The following is a 21,332-nucleotide window of genomic DNA, read 5'->3' on the forward strand; positions in this document are numbered from 1 at the left end:
GTCTATACTACTAGAAGAAAGAGCACTAATAACTCCTCTTTTTGGGAGCATTAAAAACTATAGTTTAGCCTAAACAACTGGTTAAAGAAATCAACAAAATATTTCATTTAATAATGGTTACCTTCAATGTTTTTTCATCCTTAATATTTATCTTAAATTACAGACTTGTCTAACTTTCAAATTAATGATGAATTGGTGGCACTGAATGTATTTGCTCATTTTTATTGAAACTGAAATACTAGCTGTCATTTTAAAATGCAGACAAACCTTCCTTCCTTCCTTCCTTCCTTCCTTCCTTCCTTCCTTCCTTCCTTCCTTCCTTCCTTCCTTCCTTCCTTCCTTCCTTCCTTCTGCCATTTTTCTTTTTTTTTCCTTTTCTTTCTTTTTTTGTCTTTTTTTTTCTTTTTTTTTCATCATTAGTGGCAGCCTTTCTAGAAGGTCCACAGAAAGACAGTCAGTCAAGCACTCAATTTTATTTCCCAGTTTTAGAAACAGTTTTAGAAAGCTGAAGCACAAACTTAAATGTAATTGCTTCCATTCCATGTATGAAGTTGAATTTAAAAGCAAATTGTTTCTGCAGGAAAAATGTGTCTCATTAAAGAATAAAGACTTCATCAAAAATGCAGTTAACACTTGCCAACATATCAGTGAAATTGGTTATAATTTCCTACCTTTTCCAAGGCATTGATATTACCCATTATAATTTACCATATGAAAACTCAGATGTATTTGCTGCTTCAGTGTTCTGCATCTATGCTCTTATTTCAGGTGTCCCTAGTTCTTGCTTAAGGAGAAGTATAAAAGTATCAATGATTGGTGGACTTCTTTCTTGGAATCTTTTTTGGGGTTTTTTTTTTGGTTTGTTTGTTTTTCATTGTGTTGTTTTTTCATTGTGTTGTTTTTTCATTGTGTTTGTTTTTTTTTTTTTTTTGTAATTAAATACAGAGGCAAATTGAACATAGATAAAGGAATGTGGAAAAGTCGAAGAAGGCTGTAGGAAAACTAAGATCTGACATAGAGAATTTAAAGGTTCGTTTTATTTGAAGAGGCAGCCAGACTCTTGGGCTGGCACCTGCCAGAGTTTCAGCCTGTGGGAGAAGAGAGTGCCCAGGGAGTTCTCAGACTGCCCTCATGATTCCTTATCCCTAGGGATGGTAGACTGAAGGATGCATTTGGTCCAGCTGAGATGAGGTTTGTTTTCATTTCACCCCAATCACAGATACAAGCTCTTTATTTCATGTTTGTGTCATATATTTTCTGTTTGCTTATCAACCATAAAGATTTTTTTTATTTTGGGGAAGGGTCTCAGTATAATTAAACAGTGACTAGCTTTTAAATTAATGCAGAATCCAGTACATTTGGTCATAAAAAAATCTGAGAGCACCACAAGCAATGCACATTTACTTCATAACAAACAAACATAAGCATCCCCTTCTTTTTCTCTTCCAGTCCTGTTTCTCCCTCTCCAAGAGCAGAATGCTGCTTTTTCTGCCCTTCCTGGTATTATTAACATAAATAGGGTTGTCACCAAAACCCCTCTAATGGCCTCAGTGGTGGCACAGGTTCCATCCTCTACCTCACCCAAGGGATGGCTGCTGGCCAACATCTTTTCCAGTCCTACAGAGTCATCATTCTTGTGGCAGCCCGTGACAAGCTGTCACACACACTGTGAGAAGCTAAGCCTTCATGAGAGACTCATTTGGGAAAACTGCTGGAATAAAAATGTGTTCCCTTATCAAATTGGTCAATAAACCTGTCTTCCCTGCCTCCTCCTGGGGAGGAGGAAAGAGCACAGCGTTCTTCTCCAAAACAACCTATAAAAAAGCCTTTTTTTTTCTTGAAGAACGCATAGGTAGCCCTTAATTTTAACTCTTTTTTTAGCACTTTAACTTTTGTGTATATGTGTGTGTGTGTGTGTGTGTGTGTGTGTGTGTTTGAAGCCAATTAAAATACCCAGTCAAGAAGGTTCTCCATGTGAAGGTCCACCAAGTTAAATAAATCTCATTATTTCTCATGTAAAATGACAAGTTACTAGGTAGTACACGCTGCATCCATTTCTTCTTGTAGGCAGCTTTGCTTTGCCGTATGAAACATATGTTGTGATGCAGCCAAGGCCCTTTCACCTTGCCCTTCTCCACAAACTTCATGTAAATTATCTACGATTTCAAATGGTCTGTAAGGAAACATCCTGGGGCTCTCATTTTGGAGTATAAATCCTTCTGCCAGCCTTTCATCTTGATTTCAGTTTGTTGCATGTACATTTATTTGACATCCAAGAGCATTTCTGACCCCTGGGCATCTCCTTCAATGTGTTCCTAGCACATGTTCTCCTGGATGAAGCATACAGAACAGCAGTTGGACCCTTCTCGTGTCCTCCTTTCTTCCCTTCTCCACACTGCCAGAGACCCCTGAGCTGGGGGATTATGAGAGCCTGTGGGGCACTACAGTATCCCGGACCTTTTGGTGCTGAGTATCATGTGAGATTTAACACACACCCAGCACGAATAGATAGATACATTTTGAAAAATTAAAGTCTACATCTCCCTCCACATCTCTCTGAGCAAAGTATCTGTGAGTGTTCTTGTAGAATTATGTCAGCAAATTGTTTCAGGCTTGCCAAGGCTAGAGGATGAAATCTACAAAGCCATCCAACTAAAGAACATTTTAAAAACAATGTATTTTGTTAATTTCTTTTTCTGAATTCTGCTCTCTGCTCACCTACAAAATCCACCTATGCAATGAAGGCTGAAGATGAGCTTGTCAGGGAAGATTTAATATATTATATTAGGTACTTTAAAAAGAAGAAAAAAACCTCCAATCCAAAAACTTAAACTCTTCTTAGAAGAGAAAATAACATGAAATCAAAGTAAGCAGAGTCACAGCAAAAAAAAAAAAACCAAAAAGCACCAAACCACACCAAACCAAACAAAAAACCAATAACAAAGCCCAAAACAAGCCAGCCCCAAGCTTGAAAAAAGTAATGCTAAAGAAAATTTGCTGATTTTGGTTCTAACACAGAGCTGAGGATGCTTCCTAAATCTAGCAGGTAACCAGAGTCCCTTGTCCATCCAAGCCTGCCCTGTGATAGGAACTTATCATGAGCTCTCTGTGGGGCTGTCCTCTCTCCTGGCTTGGACAAGAGCAAACAGAGCAATCAGCTCAAAAGATGCTTGTAACTTGGGGTGCATCGCCCTGTTTTGGGCAGTTATGGTTTTCCTAGAACATTGTATTTCTGAATATTAAAATAAATTTGAATACGTAAAATGTTATTTTTTTGTCCCCAGACTATGTATTGTAACCCAGACCATTGCAAAGAGACAGGAGCATGTGTCCCAGCTTCCACGTGGACACCAGGAACAGTACTGTTATTGGAACGTGGGTGTGGGAAAGTTATTTTTGCAATGCCCCTTTGACTAGTCAATTTTAAAGTTTCCTTTAAAAATCACTTCACAGTAGCACATTTCAGGAATTGCCATGACAGAAAGTCAGTTGTACATACATGCTGGAGTATGTGCATCCAGATATTCCTATTTCCTTTGCCTTAAGACCTTGGATCTTCTGTGGAGTTAACCAGCCTGCCCCCATACATTGCTGGATGAATCTTTTTTAAATTAAACACACCTAAATACATCACTTACCCAAGTTCTTCCTGCTTTCTTTTATGTTTTTTTAAAGCCCACTGACCTTTAAAGACTTGGAGACACCTTTAAAGATTTGGAAGGGAGCAGGCTTTTTCACCTCCTCCCCACTCAAGAGAAGCACTGGAAGGAACAAATCATTTGCAGTTTTTTCACTTTGGAATTAAGTCGCTGTCATCCTGATTAAAACACTCAGCAGATTTTGAATCTCAACCAGCAAGAAGCTTGGTTTCAGAAGTGTCAGCTGACTTCAGGTGAAGGTGGGAGGTGTTGGGTCAGCTATTTAGTGTAAAGTTGGAACTACCTGTTGAAATTGTTTCTGCTGAAAAGTTGAAATGTGTTACAGAGATAATACCATGTTCCATCCACACTTGGTTTGCTTCAGCCTGTGCTGAGTGAAAAAACATCAGTGACAAGAATTAAAAGAAACCAAAACAAAACAACAAAATTGAGCAACATATGCAAAGTCCTGTTTCTGGATCCCAGTCAATTTACAAAGGCCACTGGAAGAAGAGGAAGAATGATCAGGTAAGAGTATAAAATCTAGCTGGAGAAGCACACAGGCTTGAAAAGAGTATGTGTCTTCTTTAAACATTTGTGTGCCTGTGGCAAGTTCAGAATTGGTACCTCCTGGCAAAGTCAAAGTAAGGAGCAAGATCAGGACATCATGGTACTGTGAGGGATCTTTGCATGACCCTGCAGATGTGTTACTTAAAGTCTTAAAAGTGAAGGCGAGGAAAATGCAGACTTGTATATGTATATCAACAAAATAATTGTCACATTCTAGTCTCTGTTTTTCCTAGGATTATCTTATAATTGAATTTTCATTTTGCCATGCTAGACTGTAAACTCAGACCGACTTGCAGGGCATGTGCCTCTCCGCAATCCAAATTTTGTAATTTTTCCCAAATGCCAAATCCTGTAGGATTCTGAAGGTATTAATTTATCACGTTGGTTTCTGTTTTCAGGACACAGAATTCTTCTCACTCTCTGAAATCTTCCTTTACTGTGGCTCCCTGCAGGACACAGTAAAGCGCCTGTCTCTCAGAGTGCCTTCCCAAAAAATGCTCTCCTCCATCAACCCACATCTCTGATATTGCTTGTTTTAGTAAAAATTTTCTTCTTCTAAGAAATGAAAATTTTATATATATATAAAATTGTGCTAAAAAACAAGCATAAAAAAGAAGGCTGCAGTGTGGAATTTGGCTGTCACTTAGCAGTGAGGTAGGGGCTGCAATCACCCCTGGAAAATCTCACCTGAGCTATAACTTCCTGTCACATTTGCTTTACTTTTCATTTGTTGCTTGTCCTCAGAACCAAGATGAATGGCCATGTTCAATGTTGCAGCACTGTTCCCCTTTCCTTGATTGACATCAACCAATATGGTACCACAAAAATTGTGCCTTGAGGCCTTCAAGGCAGACTCCAGAAATGTACTGGAGTTCATAGGTCATCAAATGAGGCATGTGACCAGCTCCTCAAGTTTCTTTCCTGTGCTAAACCAGGTTTAGTGGCATTATTATTTTTTTTAATATTTCACAATACCTCTGCAGAAATGTCCTTTATTGAAGGATCTGCTCACTTAAATTGCCCATTTCTTTCTCTTTGGCACTGTCCCTTGCTCAGCATCTTTTATCCTCAGTGGTCTAAATCAATTGTTCAACCTTCTTTGACCACAAATATGACATTTCCTCAATATTTGAAACTTTTTCAGTGACTGAAGCAGTCAGTGAAATTCCATATATTTCATAACTGCATGCTTTTTGGGAAGTTCCAATCTTGCCTACATTTTTACACTTTCCATCCTGCCTATTCTTACATCCAAAGCAAGAGCTTTCTATGCTGTTGCCAAATAATATGTGAACTAGGTTCCTCTCTTTGTGCTGATCCCTGTCAGTTCACTGACTATTTTATTCTCTGTTTCTTGCACAAAGTTTATAAATCCCTCAGTGCAAAAGATAAAGACCTATTCCTTAGGCCTCTGTGCATCATAATCCCCCCCTGAATATTCTGTAGGGCTCATGATACCTGTCCCTGCTAGCTTTAATCCACATACCAACAGCTTACTTGTATTTAGGGACAGAGACTGCTGCAGGCTGTCATTCTGACTATTTGAAGGACTATCATCTTAGAAGGAGTCTGTGTAAAGCAGGGCTATTATTTGAAGCAAACAAAGTGTCTGAAAGGAAGGCACATTGAAATAGAAACAAAGCCTGCACTTCTTCCCTGTTTTTTTAAAGAATTTTTTGAAAGCCTTTGCCACAGACAAAACCACACAGTTATTTTCTCACAGCTGTAATTACAGCTCACTGTTGCACTAGCTGAACCACCGCATCTGGCTGGAGGAGAAATATTAGAAGAACCTATAATGTGCCTAGTGCTTTTATATTCTATTTTATCCTCACCCCTGAAGAAGTCTGACCTATGAGAATTGCTGCTGTATTTCTAACTGCAAGGTAAGCTGGAAACCTTGATCATTTTAGGAGATGAAACCAAGAAGCAACCTATTTATACAGTTTAAACTGCACCAGCTGAAGCTTCAATGACAGATTTTATGCAACAGAAAAGGTTGCAGCAGCAACCTATGATATTCCACCTAGCTTACAATGAATGCATGCACCCCTTGAGCAGGGGGTTTCAAGCATTTTCAGTACACAGAGGCAATTTTGCAATGTTAATCTGGATAATCAGTGAGTTTCATAACAACTTCTCCCTGAAAGTGAGGAAAAGGGCCACAGCACCAAGTTCTGTGCAGAAGATAGTTCAGACCATGGGTCCAGATGTCTTGTACCTGTTCATTGATACAGCAAGTGGGTCAGAAAGACTAACAAAATATTAAGTAGTTTAATGTCCTTTATCACAAATAATGATTTCAGCTGCTGGGATTTAAGCAAAACAAATGTATTCCAAATCTTTTCTGAAACTTACAGTTCGACTTTATGGCTACTACAAAAAACAAACAACTCACTCTGGTTATCTTGAGAGAGAAACACCAGAGATACTGTAATCTTTGGTTTCATGTTTGTTATTGGCATGCAAAAAGACATTCACTTCAACATTGCAGGACTGCAAAATACTGTGTCACTTCCGATACTATTCTAGAAGATTAAATACACAAAAGAAAGACAAAAGTTCTGCACTGAGAAATGGAAAGAGCTCACACAGGTTTGCACCTGGCAGGAAAATGCAGAGATATTATCACAGTTTGGAGGTACTGTGTTTTGCCAGATGCCATTTCCGTGCTCATTATCAAAGAGCTCCAGGATACACCCAAGCTTGCAAGAAAGATCAGGTTTTCTTCCATGTCCAGTAGACAGATTTTTTGCTGCTTTTTTTTTTTTTAACATAGAGTTCTTTTTTTTTTCTCTTTCACTTAGAGGACATTTGAAAAAAATCTCTGAGCATACATGGCTTTCAAATTTATCTTGATGTAATTTGTGAAGTAAGGGACTATTTTCTGATCCAGATGGAAGCTAGAAGGCGTTACAAAAGACTATTGAAATCAAGCTGTTGTATTTCAACAAGGCACAAAAACATCTGTTCTTTGTTGGCCAAGACACAGCTAATAAACATTATTATTAGGTAAGCATCCTATTGTGCCTGTCATCATACATGTCAATCTCTGCATAAATTAGGACTCTAAACCCAACAGCAGGGAAAGAATTAATTTCTGAGAAGCGTGGGCCAAAATAACATTTATGCTTGTCAACCACCACCACAATCTCACATCATCCTTTTAGTCAGTCTTAAAGGAAAATCATCCAGGAAGCTTACAATAATTTAGAAACACTTCTCTATTCTCAGTATCTTGATGTTCGCTGAAACAGAGCCTCCAGTTAAAAAATTACCATAGGTTTTTCTGCATAAAGTTGAAGGAAAATTTATGGGACTAAACCTCTGCATATTCTGAAAGTCTCATCCTCAGCACACAGTATCTGATGCCAGCAGATTATTCAACCCTAGAAAGTAATGACATAGGTGAATATTCACAGATACCCTTGACTATCCTGGATTTGCAGAGGTTACAAGATCTTTGACTGTTTAACAAAGACCACTAGCAATAAATCACCACAAAGGTTCTTTTGTGAGATTAGGATCACTTTACTCAATTCAGACCTCTACGTGACACAGGAAAGTACAGCAGAAAATGAGTTACTTTTCAGTACAGAGCAGAGCACTATAAAAGCAGCTTTTACATTTATTTCAAGATCTCAGGGTTTCTTCTGACACTGCAGCAGAGTGAAGTTTAAAAGAGGCCCTTTATACAGTCATTTGTCAGTCCAGGTGGCCTGGCCATGCAATGATTCTGCAATGATTTTCCTCAGGCTGTCCCTTCCAAGTACTTCAATTCATACTCGAGGCTCGAAGTACTTGCCTACCATTTCTTCCCCAGTCTGCTTTTTTTAGACCTTTGATTTTGGAAATTTTTAATCAATTTGAAAGAGCACACTCCTGCAGTAGCTTTGGCTTCCATGTTTCTTGAAGGAATATTCTATTTCTTAATGTAGTATGTAGGACATAGCATAAACTAAATAAATATATTAACTGAGCAACTTCCCAAATGAAATAAATCCCAGTAACTGCTTGAATATGCTGAAGATATAAAGCTTCAGGCTTCAAACCCCTATGCCAGTGACTGTTTTCCAGGAAGGTAAAGCCTTTTTCCAAGTTGTTTCCCAATGGCATCATTTACCCAGGAAGCAGGAAATGTAAATACTAAGATCTCATTGACCAGCTGGGTCTGATCTCTCAGGACCCAAATAAAAGGTCAAAATCTGAGTCTCCTCACATTTCCTTCTGCTGGAGTTAGGTCACTATGAACAGGGAAGGCAGATTCAGAAGGCTAAAAGAAAAAAAGAAAGAAAGCCTCTCACTATACAGGGTGCTGAAGTTGAGTAGCTATTCCATCTCAATGACACTGCTTTAATTACTTCCAAGGTGTTTTATGCCTTTTATGGCTCTTCAGTGTTGGATCCTAACATCGTTTTTTTCTGGGAAAATTCAGATAATTTCAACAATTACCTCTTTGATTACTGGCCTATAGAAAATGAACCAAAGCCATCCAAGTGACTCACAGAATTCCTTCCATTAACTACACAGAGCAAGACACTGGGGTCATCACTTCTCAGTTTTAGAGCAAAGAAAAACCTCTTGCACATAGCAATCATGTTTTTGGGAACTTGTACATTCCTTTGGTTACTTTCACTATGTAGTATTAAACCAGTTTCAACTTCATTAACTTCAAATTTGAATAATCTCACATACACCTCCATGGATGTAGCCTTTTGTGCTTCTTTGTACTCTGCCTTGATGCCCATTTGCTCTCTACTTACCACGTGTGAGTCCAGCCTTTGCTTCATGCTGCTGAGGAAGGCAGAGACAATGCACTCTGCAGGCTTTAGCCACCTGATTGAGTCTGTGCTAGAATTTCAGAAAGGATGATAGAAAGCAGAAAGATTTTGAGGAGTCTTGAACCCTACGGACCACTCCAAGTTAGGAGCTGCTGGCACACTGTGATACTGGTGCCAGTGGCTTTTCACCACCTCAGGGAGTGAAACATTTCCCTCTTTGAGTGTCCAAGGTCAGGAATACTTCTATTCTTCCACAGCACACTCTTTTCATGATAAATACTTGTTTTCTGTCTGGGTCAGGTTTCAATCCCCTTATTTCCCTTTCTTCTGTCTTGTACGGGTGAAAGTAAAGGACACTGGAGCAGCATTTATCTGGAGTAACAGAGCTGGTACCCTCAAAAACAAAGCTGGCGTTTGATTACACTGGGTGTGACAAGGGAAACAGCTGCACAATGAAACAATGTGTCTCTTCTGACCTTATACTAAAAATCACATTCTAACATCATCTTTTGCCTAAGACACCCTCAAAAGATACTATTACTGGAGAATTATACACATACCATATTCCCTCTTCATACTTTTCCCTGATCTTGCTAGGAAGAATTTCCCAGAAATTTTTCAATCATGAGCTATTGCAAACGCTCTTTAGATCACCACAGTCAACAGTTACAGAAATTATGAGACTCAGAGTACTTGAACACTGGCAGAGTTCCCCTCTGCAGAATGACCAGTGGCAGCTATAATCTCTTCTAGCCAAAGGGGATGCTCCCAAGGAGGAGTCTTGTGCAGGCTTAGTATGCTGCAATGCCAGGATCAATACTGGCACTTGCATCAGTCACGCTTAATGTCCAGGGGAAACTGGACTCAAAGGTCTTAACCAGGATCATGAAATTCTGATGGGGATGGACCCCAATGTCCCAAACGCAGCAGCTCTGCATGAGAAAAACTCCACCCAAGACATAAATATCATTCAGGGCAGTACAGAATGTGGCTTTTGCCTTCCACAACCCTAAGAGCTACTCATCTCTCCTGTCACAAAATTAATCTAGACTTCTAGACTAGTCTTCTCAACATCCTCTCAGACAACAGAGGAAGATTTTTCCACAGTCAAAATCATTTAGTGCCAGACAGACGTCTAACAGGCAGGATGCATCAGGCGTGTTGTTTCCACAAAATGCGGTGACCAGACAGCTCGAGGTAACCCACCCAACACTTTGACTGACAAAGTTAGGTGACTGCCATTTCCTCACAGGGAAAGCTAGGAATGTTGCAAAGCATGTAACTTATACTCCACTTTCCATTATGGCAGAAGAAAAAATTGGGTAATTTGAGTATTAAGAAGCCAGACTCAGTAAATGTTTCAAACCTTATTTATTTACCTAGCCGTTCATAACTAGGAATCAACACTGGGAGTCACAGGAAAAAAAACCTCAAAAAAAACTCAAAAAAAAAAAAAAAAAACAACAAAAAAACCCCCCCAAAAAACCAAGAAAAACCCCAAAACCCCCCAAACCTAAACAAAAAAAAAAAAAAAGTGGTTTAGACTTGAAAGAGGTGGAGCTATGCAGTACAGATGGAGGCACTAAAAAAATCTGAGAAGCAGTGTTTCTCTAAACATTTCTCTGCTGTTTATAGTGTTGAATGGGTAATTCCATGTATCTGAAGGATGAAATTTAGGACACACAGAGGACATGTAGTCTTATGACATACTTCCTGAAGCACCAGGGTGAAAAATAATACAATTTCCTTTTGAGATTTTTCCTTATCCAAATATATTGGGCTTTCAGATAAGAATGACTCCTTAAAGAAGACAGTAAATGAGAGGATATCAAAGTAGGAAAAAAAAATCTTTAAATAAAAATTTAGTTAATTCTTACTTTACAGAATATTTAAAAGCACCATAGCATTTTACTGTCTGTTCTAAAAATGACCAAGAAGAGACTGGAATGACTTTAGCAGGTAACATAACATAGAGAAAACTTTGTGAAGAAATGGATGCAAGCTAAGTAAAAGCAAAGTAATACTTTGTACACCACAACTATAATCAGAATCTGGCATTGGTTTATTCAAATTTTGCTTTCTTGGAAGCAAAGCTTACATGTTTGTAAACATCAAATTAAACATTGCTTAATTTTACAATTTCCTAAACAAATACTTTTTTACCCTGAAGGGTATATGCAGACCCATCTATTTGTGTCACAGTTCTCCTGTTGATCTGTGCTTCAATATTTTTAAAACAATTGGTTCCTGTACACTTTTTAATGGATCTTAAAAATTTCTTCCAATATTGTGCAAGTCATAGGCAAGGCCATTTTAAAGTGTGCACTTCCTTACATACTTTTTTAATCAGTCCTTAACTAATGCAACTGTGAAAAACTATACATTTTCAGGAAAATGTTTATATTTTGGTCCTGTACTTAAAGACCTTCTATAATCAAGTTGTTTACATGAATTTGAACCACAAGCATGTACACAACAAAACCACTATACCAATGTTTCTTGGTCTATGCATAAAAAGTATGTCTTCTACTTACACTAAAACATACAAAAAATAAACTACAAAAATTGTTTACACTTGATTTCAGCAAAAAAAGCTTTCTTCAAGAAAAATGATTCTTCTTTTTTTCAGCCATCAAAAAAGGAATGCAAGTAAACAATAAATACATGTGCTTTCTCCATATAGACATATTTACACTTGAGTCTTTGGCTTATGTTTAAGTTTCTTTATAAAGATCTTTATGTGATCCAGCCATCATTGCACATTAAAACAAAATAAGCCAGTTTTCCTTTTACTATATATAATATATATATGCAACACTTGAAACGTATAAAGAATGAACCTTACTATCAATCTGCACTGTTATTGTACTTTAACAATGTATCAAAAAGAAAAAATTAATACCATATAGGAAATATTGATACATGCAACAGATGGTCGCTCTACTGTATCTGAGAGACGGCTGCATATACACACACAAGAAGGTCCTAATCTGAGCAAATCTCTTCTGACTCTGCTTTTCATTAAATAGTATTTATGTGGCACTAAATGTTGATACTGTATACAAGCATAGAAACAGATTGAGTTCTTTTATTAAGATACACAACTTCATAAGAAAAATACTTTGCATTTAAAATTTAAAATCCCTCCCACCCCCCTCTTCCCCCAAAATCTTTCTTCACAGGATCAAGAACTGTTGTCAAAACAGCTTATTGAGATTCATATATTTGGTGAACTTCGTCACATCCTTTCCGACTAAGAGGATTCCAGGTACTCCAGTGCAACATCATAGCAGAAACGATATTGCTCCTTTAAGGGGGAACAGAAACAGAAGTTACATTAAAATCTAAAACCTTAGCAGCAATATCTATAATCAAGAACATTCTTTGCTAACTAGTAAACCCGACAGGCTTGGATTTTCTATTTTTCCCTCCTATTACACAAGTATATTACCAGCTCTGATTTAAAAACTCACCCTAACCAATGAAGGGGAAAAGGCCCCTGACCATGGAAAGTAATGATGTGCTTCTCTGATCTTTTCAGCCTCTGAACTGGTTTATCAAACATGAAAAGCTCTCCTTTCAGTCAGAGCACTCTTGCAGTGAAAGCACCTTGACTCTGATACACCACTTCTATTTGAGTTAGCTGATATTGAGCAGTCACTGGTGCAGGACCCCAGGCAGCTCCGTGTCCAGAGCCCATTGGTACAGTCCCGTTGATGTTGCATCCAAAAGATCAGATGAACATTTAAAAAAGAATTCCAAAATCTCATTGTGGTTATTATTTCTCAACAGTGCTGCTGTTGAGAGGTGATACTGGGAGACAGAGAGGAGGAAGGAGAGAGGGGAGGGGAAGAGAAAGAAGAAATAAAACCAAGGAAATTAATTTGATGTCTATGATCCTTAGGACTTGAAAAATGAAATCTGCCCTTGTGATTTATTTTTGTTTGCATGGGAAGACAGTGTGATGCATTAACAGGAAGTTGTGGAGATATCTTAAAGGTTTTATTGCACTGCTCGTTGTTATCTGATACTGTTGCTGAATGTAGGGCACATGACACTGCTATATAGTGGTTTTCTTCGTTTGTTTTCTGACTAACAACTCAACAGCTTCTGCTGTTCAAGAGTTCTGAATAAAAACCCATACAGCACAAATACGTTACTAAAAAAATACAGCAACTTCAGTGTAAAGCTGCAGTGGAATTCAGGACTATTTTGAAATGTAATATAAGTTTGCAGAGCATTTATCAAAAACAAACACAATTTACCTCGGCCTCCCTTTACAGAGACACAAAAAATTTTCCATGTGATCTGACCTGTTTTCTTGACAGCAGTGAACTGAAACCCAGGCAGCAATTCAATATACTGTGTCTCAGATGTCTATGGCACAGGAGAATGCAAAGCATGTGCAGCAAAAGCAGCAATACCTAGCCCGGTGTCCTTGCTGCCACAGGATGTTCTATTTGTTAACATATTAACCATCTTCTTAATTTATGTGCTGGCAAGGGATGGAAGTGATGCACTATGATTAAGAGAATCATGCTACAGAAGCTATTTGATATTAAGCAAACACTGACACCTGAAAAAGGGGAATATGGGAAGAGGCAGATACAGCCATTTTGCACAATATGCAAGTTCACAGGGTCAGAAGCAATTTCTACTATGCATTAACTAAAACATGTTTTTAATTTCAATTGAGCCATCTGGCTGAAAAGTGACACTGGCAGCTGGCAGTGTGAGACTCAAATGGCAGGAACTCCCAAACACTACATAACCTCCTTTCATTCACCTACAAAACAGAAAAATATCCATGTGGAAGAATTTTTTAAGGACCATCCAATGTTCAGTTTTTGTTGGAGAGGCAAACATTCAAATGGATAGGCATTCATACTGCGTGCATAAAGATTAACCACAAGGTTCAAGATTACTTTGAGTTCTGGCAACGTATATATGGATATTTAGTCTTGCAGTTTTGCTAATTCAGGCTCATATTGTTTGTATTAGTTTATTGCTTATATTGTTTTTTATTTAACTGTTGGATTCAATGATCTTAAGGGTCTCTTCCAACCTAAATGATTTTATATATTCATTTGCAACATACTAGATCTAAATGTTTGATTTCAAAGTTCTGAGGTATCATTTTGACTACTACATATCTGAATAACAAAGACTGTCAGTATTCAATACAACAGTTTTTACTAAGGAGCAAAACATTCACAGCTCCAGCTAGGAATCTGTACTTCACAGCTTAATCCTACCAAGGAGAAATGTCTTGCGCTGTAAAATTTCAAGGCAGCTTGTGTGAATGCAGCCTGCTGCAACTTCCTTTCAAACAGACCGGGTTATTTTGGGAGATTAAAGTGCATTCTGTTAACTCAGAATGCTTTCTGTGGAAAGCATGCAACCACGACAAGAAAGGTAGTGCAAAATGCTAAGCCTGTCCTCTTATGATGCTGACTTGCATTTACACACAATAGCTGTCCTTTCTTCTTGTGGCCCACGGTAGGTTTACACTGGTTTTGTGGGCACAGGACTGAAAACACAGCTCATGCACAGAGGCAGCCTCTGGCTCCCTGGCTGTTTGCAGGAGCCCTGTGGGGCTGGTGCTTACCGGAGTTTCTACCATGTTGGGCTTGCTGTTCCTCAAGGTCTTCACGGCGTGGAAAACGTCCACCACATTCTGCCTTTTCACCATCTCAACCACGATGCCGATGGCACAGAACATCCCGCTCCGGCCACCGCCATTTCTGCACACAAGGAAAAGAGAGAGTTAAGTGCTACTGTGGCCTAAGACAGCATCCAAAACATTCATTTCAGTTCTTCCAAAACAGCATCCATTTCAGTTCTTTCCCTCTGTAAGCATAAGTGATTCCTGAGTCCCAGAGGGAGACCAGACTCTAGCAATCTCTTTGCAGTTCCAGTGGGTTTGGTCTAAGACATTTACTTTTTCTGACCTTCCTCTCAATTACAGATTTTGAATTCTGCCCCTACAGCCCATCATGCTGCCCAACTATGCTTTAGGTCTAAATCACATATGCATTAGAAATAATTTTAAAAAAACCCTAAACCTGAGTTCAAGGGCAAGTAGGAGATTAGAAATAATAAAAACAAGTTCAATGGCAAGTACATTTTCCACTTCTGGAAAGACACTCACTTAACTTATGAAATGAGGATTATTCAACCAGATATGCTAAGGCATCCCTGATTTAATAACTTGTTGACCTTTGGTGACACTTCTGAACTATTTTAATCTAATTTCAAAGAAATTAAGGTAGGTATTTCTTCTTATTAATTTTGAAGTGATGTAGGTAGAAACGGGTCACTAGTTAATTCTGAACATTTAAACAGAGGTCTTTTCTTCAGAGTAAGGAGACAGATTACTCTCTGCTTAGGGAGAAGAAGATACCATCTTTTCAAAACTCCCAAACTAGCTCCCATTTAAGTATCAGGTAAGCAGCCAGCAGCCATTTACCAACAATAGTTTTAGTATGGTGTGCTGTAACAGAGCTTTTTTTCAGATTTCATATATCCATAGTTTTCAGTTTAAATCCCTCAAAATACTGTAGGTTTTTCTTTTGAGAAAAAATGTAGCACACTCTGTGCAAAACAGACACAAAATCCCCCATTTGGCACCGATAAAAGACTTCCTTACTGAAACCAGGCAGAAGAAACAGATCTGTACATGTCTTGCACCTGAAAATCAGGCTGTTATGCACTGGTGACACTATACACAGTATCACTGTAGTATTGCACTCAAAATACTCGTTCCTCTGACACAGAAAAACCCAAAAGTTGAACAAAAGCCTAGAGTGATAGGCAATGGTACTTTTTTTTTTTTTTTTTTTCATTAGAAAAGTAACAGGTGCAGGTGCAAAAGAAGGTATCCATAAGAACACTGCTTAAATTAAAACCAAGAATAAATTTATAAGAATTTCTTTGAAGAGCAGCAGTTGACTTTCTCCAAGTTACTCACAGGCAATGGATGATGGTCCGGCCCTCCCCTTCTTCACATTCCTCTTGCCATTTTTCAACCTGGAGAATTAACTTCAAGAAGGATCTCTTGGAAGCTGGTACATCTCTATGAGACGCCCATCCCAAATACTGGAATTGCTGCACCATCAGATAGCCCTCTTGTGGCTGAGGAAAATCAGAGATTTAGGTCAAAATGGCACCTTTACATCTTGGTTTAGGAAACCAAATTATAAAACTAACATGAAACCTAGGTGTTTATATTATGGAGATTCTAAGGTGTGTACATTGCATGGTATGGCCTCCTGGAATTTCTACCACCTGAGCTCAAGGAAAATGTCAGAAAAGGTAAAAAAGGAAACAATATTGAAGACCACATCACAGTTTATCAATCACAAATGTAACCTGTCCTGAATTCTAAATCAACAAATACTCTAGATTCCATAGATTCTATATGCCAAGGTTGCTCACCACCACTAATCAATTTAAAACATCACTATTAAATTCTTAGACTCACAGAAATAGAGCGAGATAACATTTGGCCCCTATTCATGAACTGATGCCATTATAAATGAACAAGTAATACTGTTGCACAAACATGACTCTTGTCCTTGAAGTCTTCCCTTTGTGCCAGACTATAGTAATCATGACAGCCTTGCTGCCAGTCTCTGAGCCTTCCACGTGCTAGATGTGACACGGGGAGAGCTTTGAATAGAATTTGACTGTCACAAGAAAGGCCCCAATAACAGGAAGAATACTCTATCTACTTTCTTGAAGCTGAAGATGACAAGTAGGAATGTGGATTTTAGAAAAGTAACAACAGAGCAGAGAGATTTTTAAATGCAAGGCTTATGAGCAAAAGGACATAGGAGACAAAGAGAAGAGTAGAAAATCAAAGCATCATAAAAAAAGAGGAAATGGAAGAAAATAAAATAAGAAAAAAAAAGAGGAAGTCTCAAAGTACAAGAAAAAAGCGCTATGGCGCAATATTTGCCAGTGTGCCCACACCTTTGTTTCCTGTAGTTTCCAAAAACAGTTGAAAATGTGTTTTGTAATTCTGAATATAAGCAAAAAATTAAAAAAAATTGAATAAAATACTAGCCACATGAAAATTGATCTTTGCGCTCTGATAAATGAAAATGTGACCAAAATAAAAGAAAACAAAAATAAAACAACATACATGAAAGATCTTTGTGTACACAGTAATTAATTTTCCCCACAGTTATCTATCAAGATTAATGAGAGTTAAACATATACTCAAGATACACTAGAAATTGTGATAAGTTCACTATTGGATGGATGATAAAAAGCAGTCATGGTAGGTAAAATAGGGATTGCTGGTTAATTGTACATAGACTGGCGGCACAAGTGTCTGTAACTCTTTGTGGTGGGAAATAAGCAATTCATTGAGGTGAGCTAAAGAGGAAACACTGTATGGCAAGCAGGGTTTAAGAAGATGCTGCAAGATTGTGGAACACTATGGGACAGTAAAAAGATGGTCTAAGTTATGAAAGAGCTGACAAGAATGCAAGAGTGGTGCTGCTGCTGGAGTTGAGAAAAAGATGATAACTGTAGGTTGAGGCACAGTGGTGGCAGAACCCACTAGAGGCAGAGGAATTTTCAGAGTTTTATCACACTCTGCTTTGCAGGGTGCCACAGTCTGCCTTTCCTGTTGTGGTTTTCACAACTTAGGCTGAGAAGGTGCTGGTTGTAAAATCAGCCTCAGTGTTTCTGTTCATGATTCACCACAGAAAACATCTTACCAAAGCTATGAACTAAATACTGGTCAGTATACATTCATTACAAGGATATTTCTTTTACTGTACACCAAACAAACAGAATACAGAATACTTCTCACACATCAGGGATGAATGCCTCAGAACAACATCCATTCATCTTAAAGCCCTCTCCGCTTATTGTAGAAAAGTACTGTAGAAAAGTACTGCAGCTGTAGAAAAGTACTAGAAATCAGTGTTAGATACTGATGCTTGACTGACTTTTTTCTGGATAATATCTTATGAACATTAGCACTTTACTATTATTCAAAATTTAAAAGCACAAAAGCCAAGAGAGCATGAAAAACGACATATTTTTCTGTCACATATTGTCAGAATAATCCTTACTCTTGTTAGATTGCATATCCTGAAAATTCTGTTTATGACGTCGCAGTCCATTGAACACGACATGCATTCCACTTGGATGGGGCCGTACCGCAGAATCCCTTCCTCAGGCCAGTATTGTGGGCAACCCTGTGCCAGAGCAAAACAGCCATAGTTAAATGGTAAATTACAACTTGAGCATTGCCTTATTCCACTGCAGACATCTCATCTAACCTTTACTGAGCAGCTAGTGTTGATTAGTTGCTGTAGAGCGGAGAATAATTGTAAAGTCATGCACTGCTTTACATTTTCATTATGTAGTAAATCCAGAATGATTAAAGTATGCTATGGTACATGGAAAATTCAAGCTCCAAACTAACCTGTGCTAAGTCAACTTCATTTAACATCACAAGAGAAGTACAGCCATAGTCGTACACTAATCTCCAGAAATCTTTCACAGTGTTTGGTAAAGGATGTTGTGTGACGATAAAAGCTGCCGGCTGCCTGTAGCTCTGCAGAGGCAAACAATTTTGTTAGTACCGGTATGGGATGTACTTAAATTCTACTGAAACAGAACAAAACCTAAAAATGGAACAAAGGTGTGACATCAGTTACTTCATATATCACTGAGGATGTAAAAGTTAAAAACATATTATCATCTCCAAAGAACAAAGAGGTTACTCTGCTCAGGTCTGCCTTCTTCTTGGTTACAGAACAAGCCCTGTTTTTACACTCAGATGTGCTCCAGACACACTCCAAGGTGTTCTTCATGGCTCTGTTGAGCTGAGGCTCAGGCAACTCTTCTTTAGGCACTGTGTCCAGGAGCCAAGCAGACAACCTTCACCCAATGATGCTGAGACCTCAGAAGATCACCCTCTCCACAGTAGGTTTTATGTGAACTCTGTGACTGAACTGGGGACTAAACTCAATCCCAAAGTCCATTTCACAGTGCACAGCCACAGGGACACCCACAGAACTGACTTTTGGGATCACTGGGACCCATTTCCAGCAGAAAGCATAAGTTCAACAGCAAAATCCTATTTCCTGCCATGACCACAGGTTCAATTTTCTGTATGCTATGTTATACACAACTGCAAATATTACAGTCGTGTAAAATACACAAATACAAAAGTCTTGCATGTAACTGAGATGCAACTAACAGTGGAGGGGCTACTTTCCTGCTGTGGATGTATTATGAGCAGCAAGCAGAAGAGGAGAGATCAGAACTCTTTCGCAGGCAATGTGTAACCATTTATAGAAAAGTAAATTAGCCCAGGAGAAAGACCTGGTAGGGCAGATAAACCACTTTTGCTGTGGAAGCTTGCTTATTTGAAGATTGATTTAAAGGATCGTTACGTGCAATGTATCGACATACCTTCCAATAATTTGTTGTTAATGTCTTTAGCATCAGTACTTGCTTTACAAGAGATTAAGGAGGTGGCTGATTTTATTAATATAGATTTTTTTACCTTTTCTAATGCAGGAAGGATGTTGGGATACTAGCAGTTCATGTCCTACTTCCTAGAACTGCCCAGGGACAACACAGAGACAACCAATTTTTATTCTTCCCTTGTACTTTTAAGAAATAAAACAAGTCCTAGCTGACGTTTTCCTAACCCTCTTTCCCATAATTTATCATGTTTCTCAAGAGAAAATAAGGGCCAAGTTCCTCTTTCAGTTTTGTTATTGAAAGTCCCTTTTTGTTGTCCAGGAGTAGTTCCTCTTCTCTGAATAAATCAGTCTTAAAAGAAATCACCAGAAGAGAAAAGGCAAAAAAAAAACCAACAAAACCAAACCTTGTGTTACTCAAAATTTTAACCTTTTACTTATAACCTTGTTATATGCCTTCATTGTAATATAATACCTTTTTTCCCTGCTGTTGTCTTTCCTCTTATTAGTACCATTTCTGCCTTTTCTAACTTGCCTCTGATTGCCAATCCATTAATATATTGCTTGGTTCATGTTCTACCTGCTGTTTTCACACTCAAGGGTCCTCCTGCCCTCCACAGACTGTGTTGCCTTTCTTTCACCCCAAACCACACTCCTCAATGCAGCTCTGTTGGTTGGTTCATAGTACATCAATTTTATCCAGGTGCTTAATGCCATTTTAACTGCAATTCTAAACAATTTTTGCTGCCAGAATTCTGTTCATTGCTCTAATTCATCTGTTCAGTCCCCAGTGATACATTGGTCTTACACACACTTCTCCTCAAATTTTTTGACACAATAAGCTGGTTGTGAGATTAGGGGCTGCATTTTGCTATCAGTTTGTTTCCTGCCCTAGCTCAGGCAGAACTCAAGGATGACTATACCAATCAGTGTTGATGATTTCTGCTGCTATTTGCCATTTTATTTCAGTATCTCTCCTTGGCATGGCAGTCTCTGATAGCATTTCATTTTTGAAGAAGGGGAGATGGTCCTGGAAATCAGGCCACTTATTTAAGCATTTACAGTAAAAAGTGGCTTTAGGGGCCTAACTTTGGAAAAGTTAACGGGAGGCACAGGAAGGTGTCTGGCAGCACATGAACTGCTTTATTGATCAGATCTTTATTGATAAGCAGGTTCAACTCCATTTTTCCCATTATTTTACCTTTTCCCCTGACAGTACTTCTGTTACTCAGACTTCAACTTTAAAGAGCAGCAACTCAAAATATAAACAACAAACTCCTCAATCATACACTCTATAGCCAAACATGTCAAGAAAACCATTTTTTCTTCCTTTGTTGCTCCTGCCTCAGTATAAAAAGACTTTTTTATGAAATAGTGATAGTAACCTCACGTTCAGATAGCTAACATTTACTGCCTAACAAACAGATTTTTAAGATCCTGCTGAGATTTGCGATTTGGAGGTCTGGACACTAGAGCTTTATATAATGCTGTTAAAAAGGTGAGATTTCCAGAGGGTCCCACAAGGATGCCAAAGACCAAAGATAACTAACCTTCTGAACAAAAACACAAGCTGGTGGGGCTTTTTATCTTCTCCCCCCAACCCTTCCTCATTACGACTGTTTTACTGGGCACTGCAGCAACAGAATTACCCTTTCTTAAACCAGCAAGTGCTCTCTCTCACATTACAGGGCTTTCCATGGCACGCTATGCAGACAAAGAAGGTAGTCTCTTACGTCCATAAGAGCAGCATTGATGTAGTTGCTGCTCTCCCCGTCAATAGTAATTAAGAAAGGCAGACATCTGTCAGGTGGCAGCATATCCATGAAGCGGTTCTTGTCGTGGTTCCTTGGCAAGCAGGCAATGCTGCAGTCCTCCGCCTGCAGGCGAGG

At 38.6% G+C, this 21,332-nt stretch overlaps 1 protein-coding gene across 1 annotated transcript in view; it reads right to left on the minus strand.

Moving 5' to 3' along the window:
* Positions 1–11,028: 11,028 nt before the first annotated feature.
* Positions 11,029–21,332, minus strand: part of PTPRK (protein tyrosine phosphatase receptor type K) — a 297,434-nt gene continuing 287,130 nt past the window's right edge. Inside the window, exons 28-33 of the mRNA XM_031066727.1 lie at positions 21,177–21,332; positions 18,435–18,566; positions 18,079–18,204; positions 15,960–16,123; positions 14,598–14,733; positions 11,029–12,296 (exon numbers count right to left, since the gene is read on the minus strand). The exon at positions 21,177–21,332 is cut by the window's right edge and continues 15 nt beyond it. Of these exons, the coding sequence (XP_030922587.1) occupies positions 12,243–12,296; positions 14,598–14,733; positions 15,960–16,123; positions 18,079–18,204; positions 18,435–18,566; positions 21,177–21,332 (768 nt within the window). The 3' untranslated portion in view covers positions 11,029–12,242. The remainder of the gene's footprint in view (positions 12,297–14,597; positions 14,734–15,959; positions 16,124–18,078; positions 18,205–18,434; positions 18,567–21,176) is intronic.

This window comes from Geospiza fortis, unplaced genomic scaffold (assembly GCF_000277835.1).
Source record: "Geospiza fortis unplaced genomic scaffold, GeoFor_1.0 scaffold98, whole genome shotgun sequence".
NCBI classification, from domain to species: Eukaryota; Metazoa; Chordata; class Aves; order Passeriformes; family Thraupidae; genus Geospiza; species Geospiza fortis.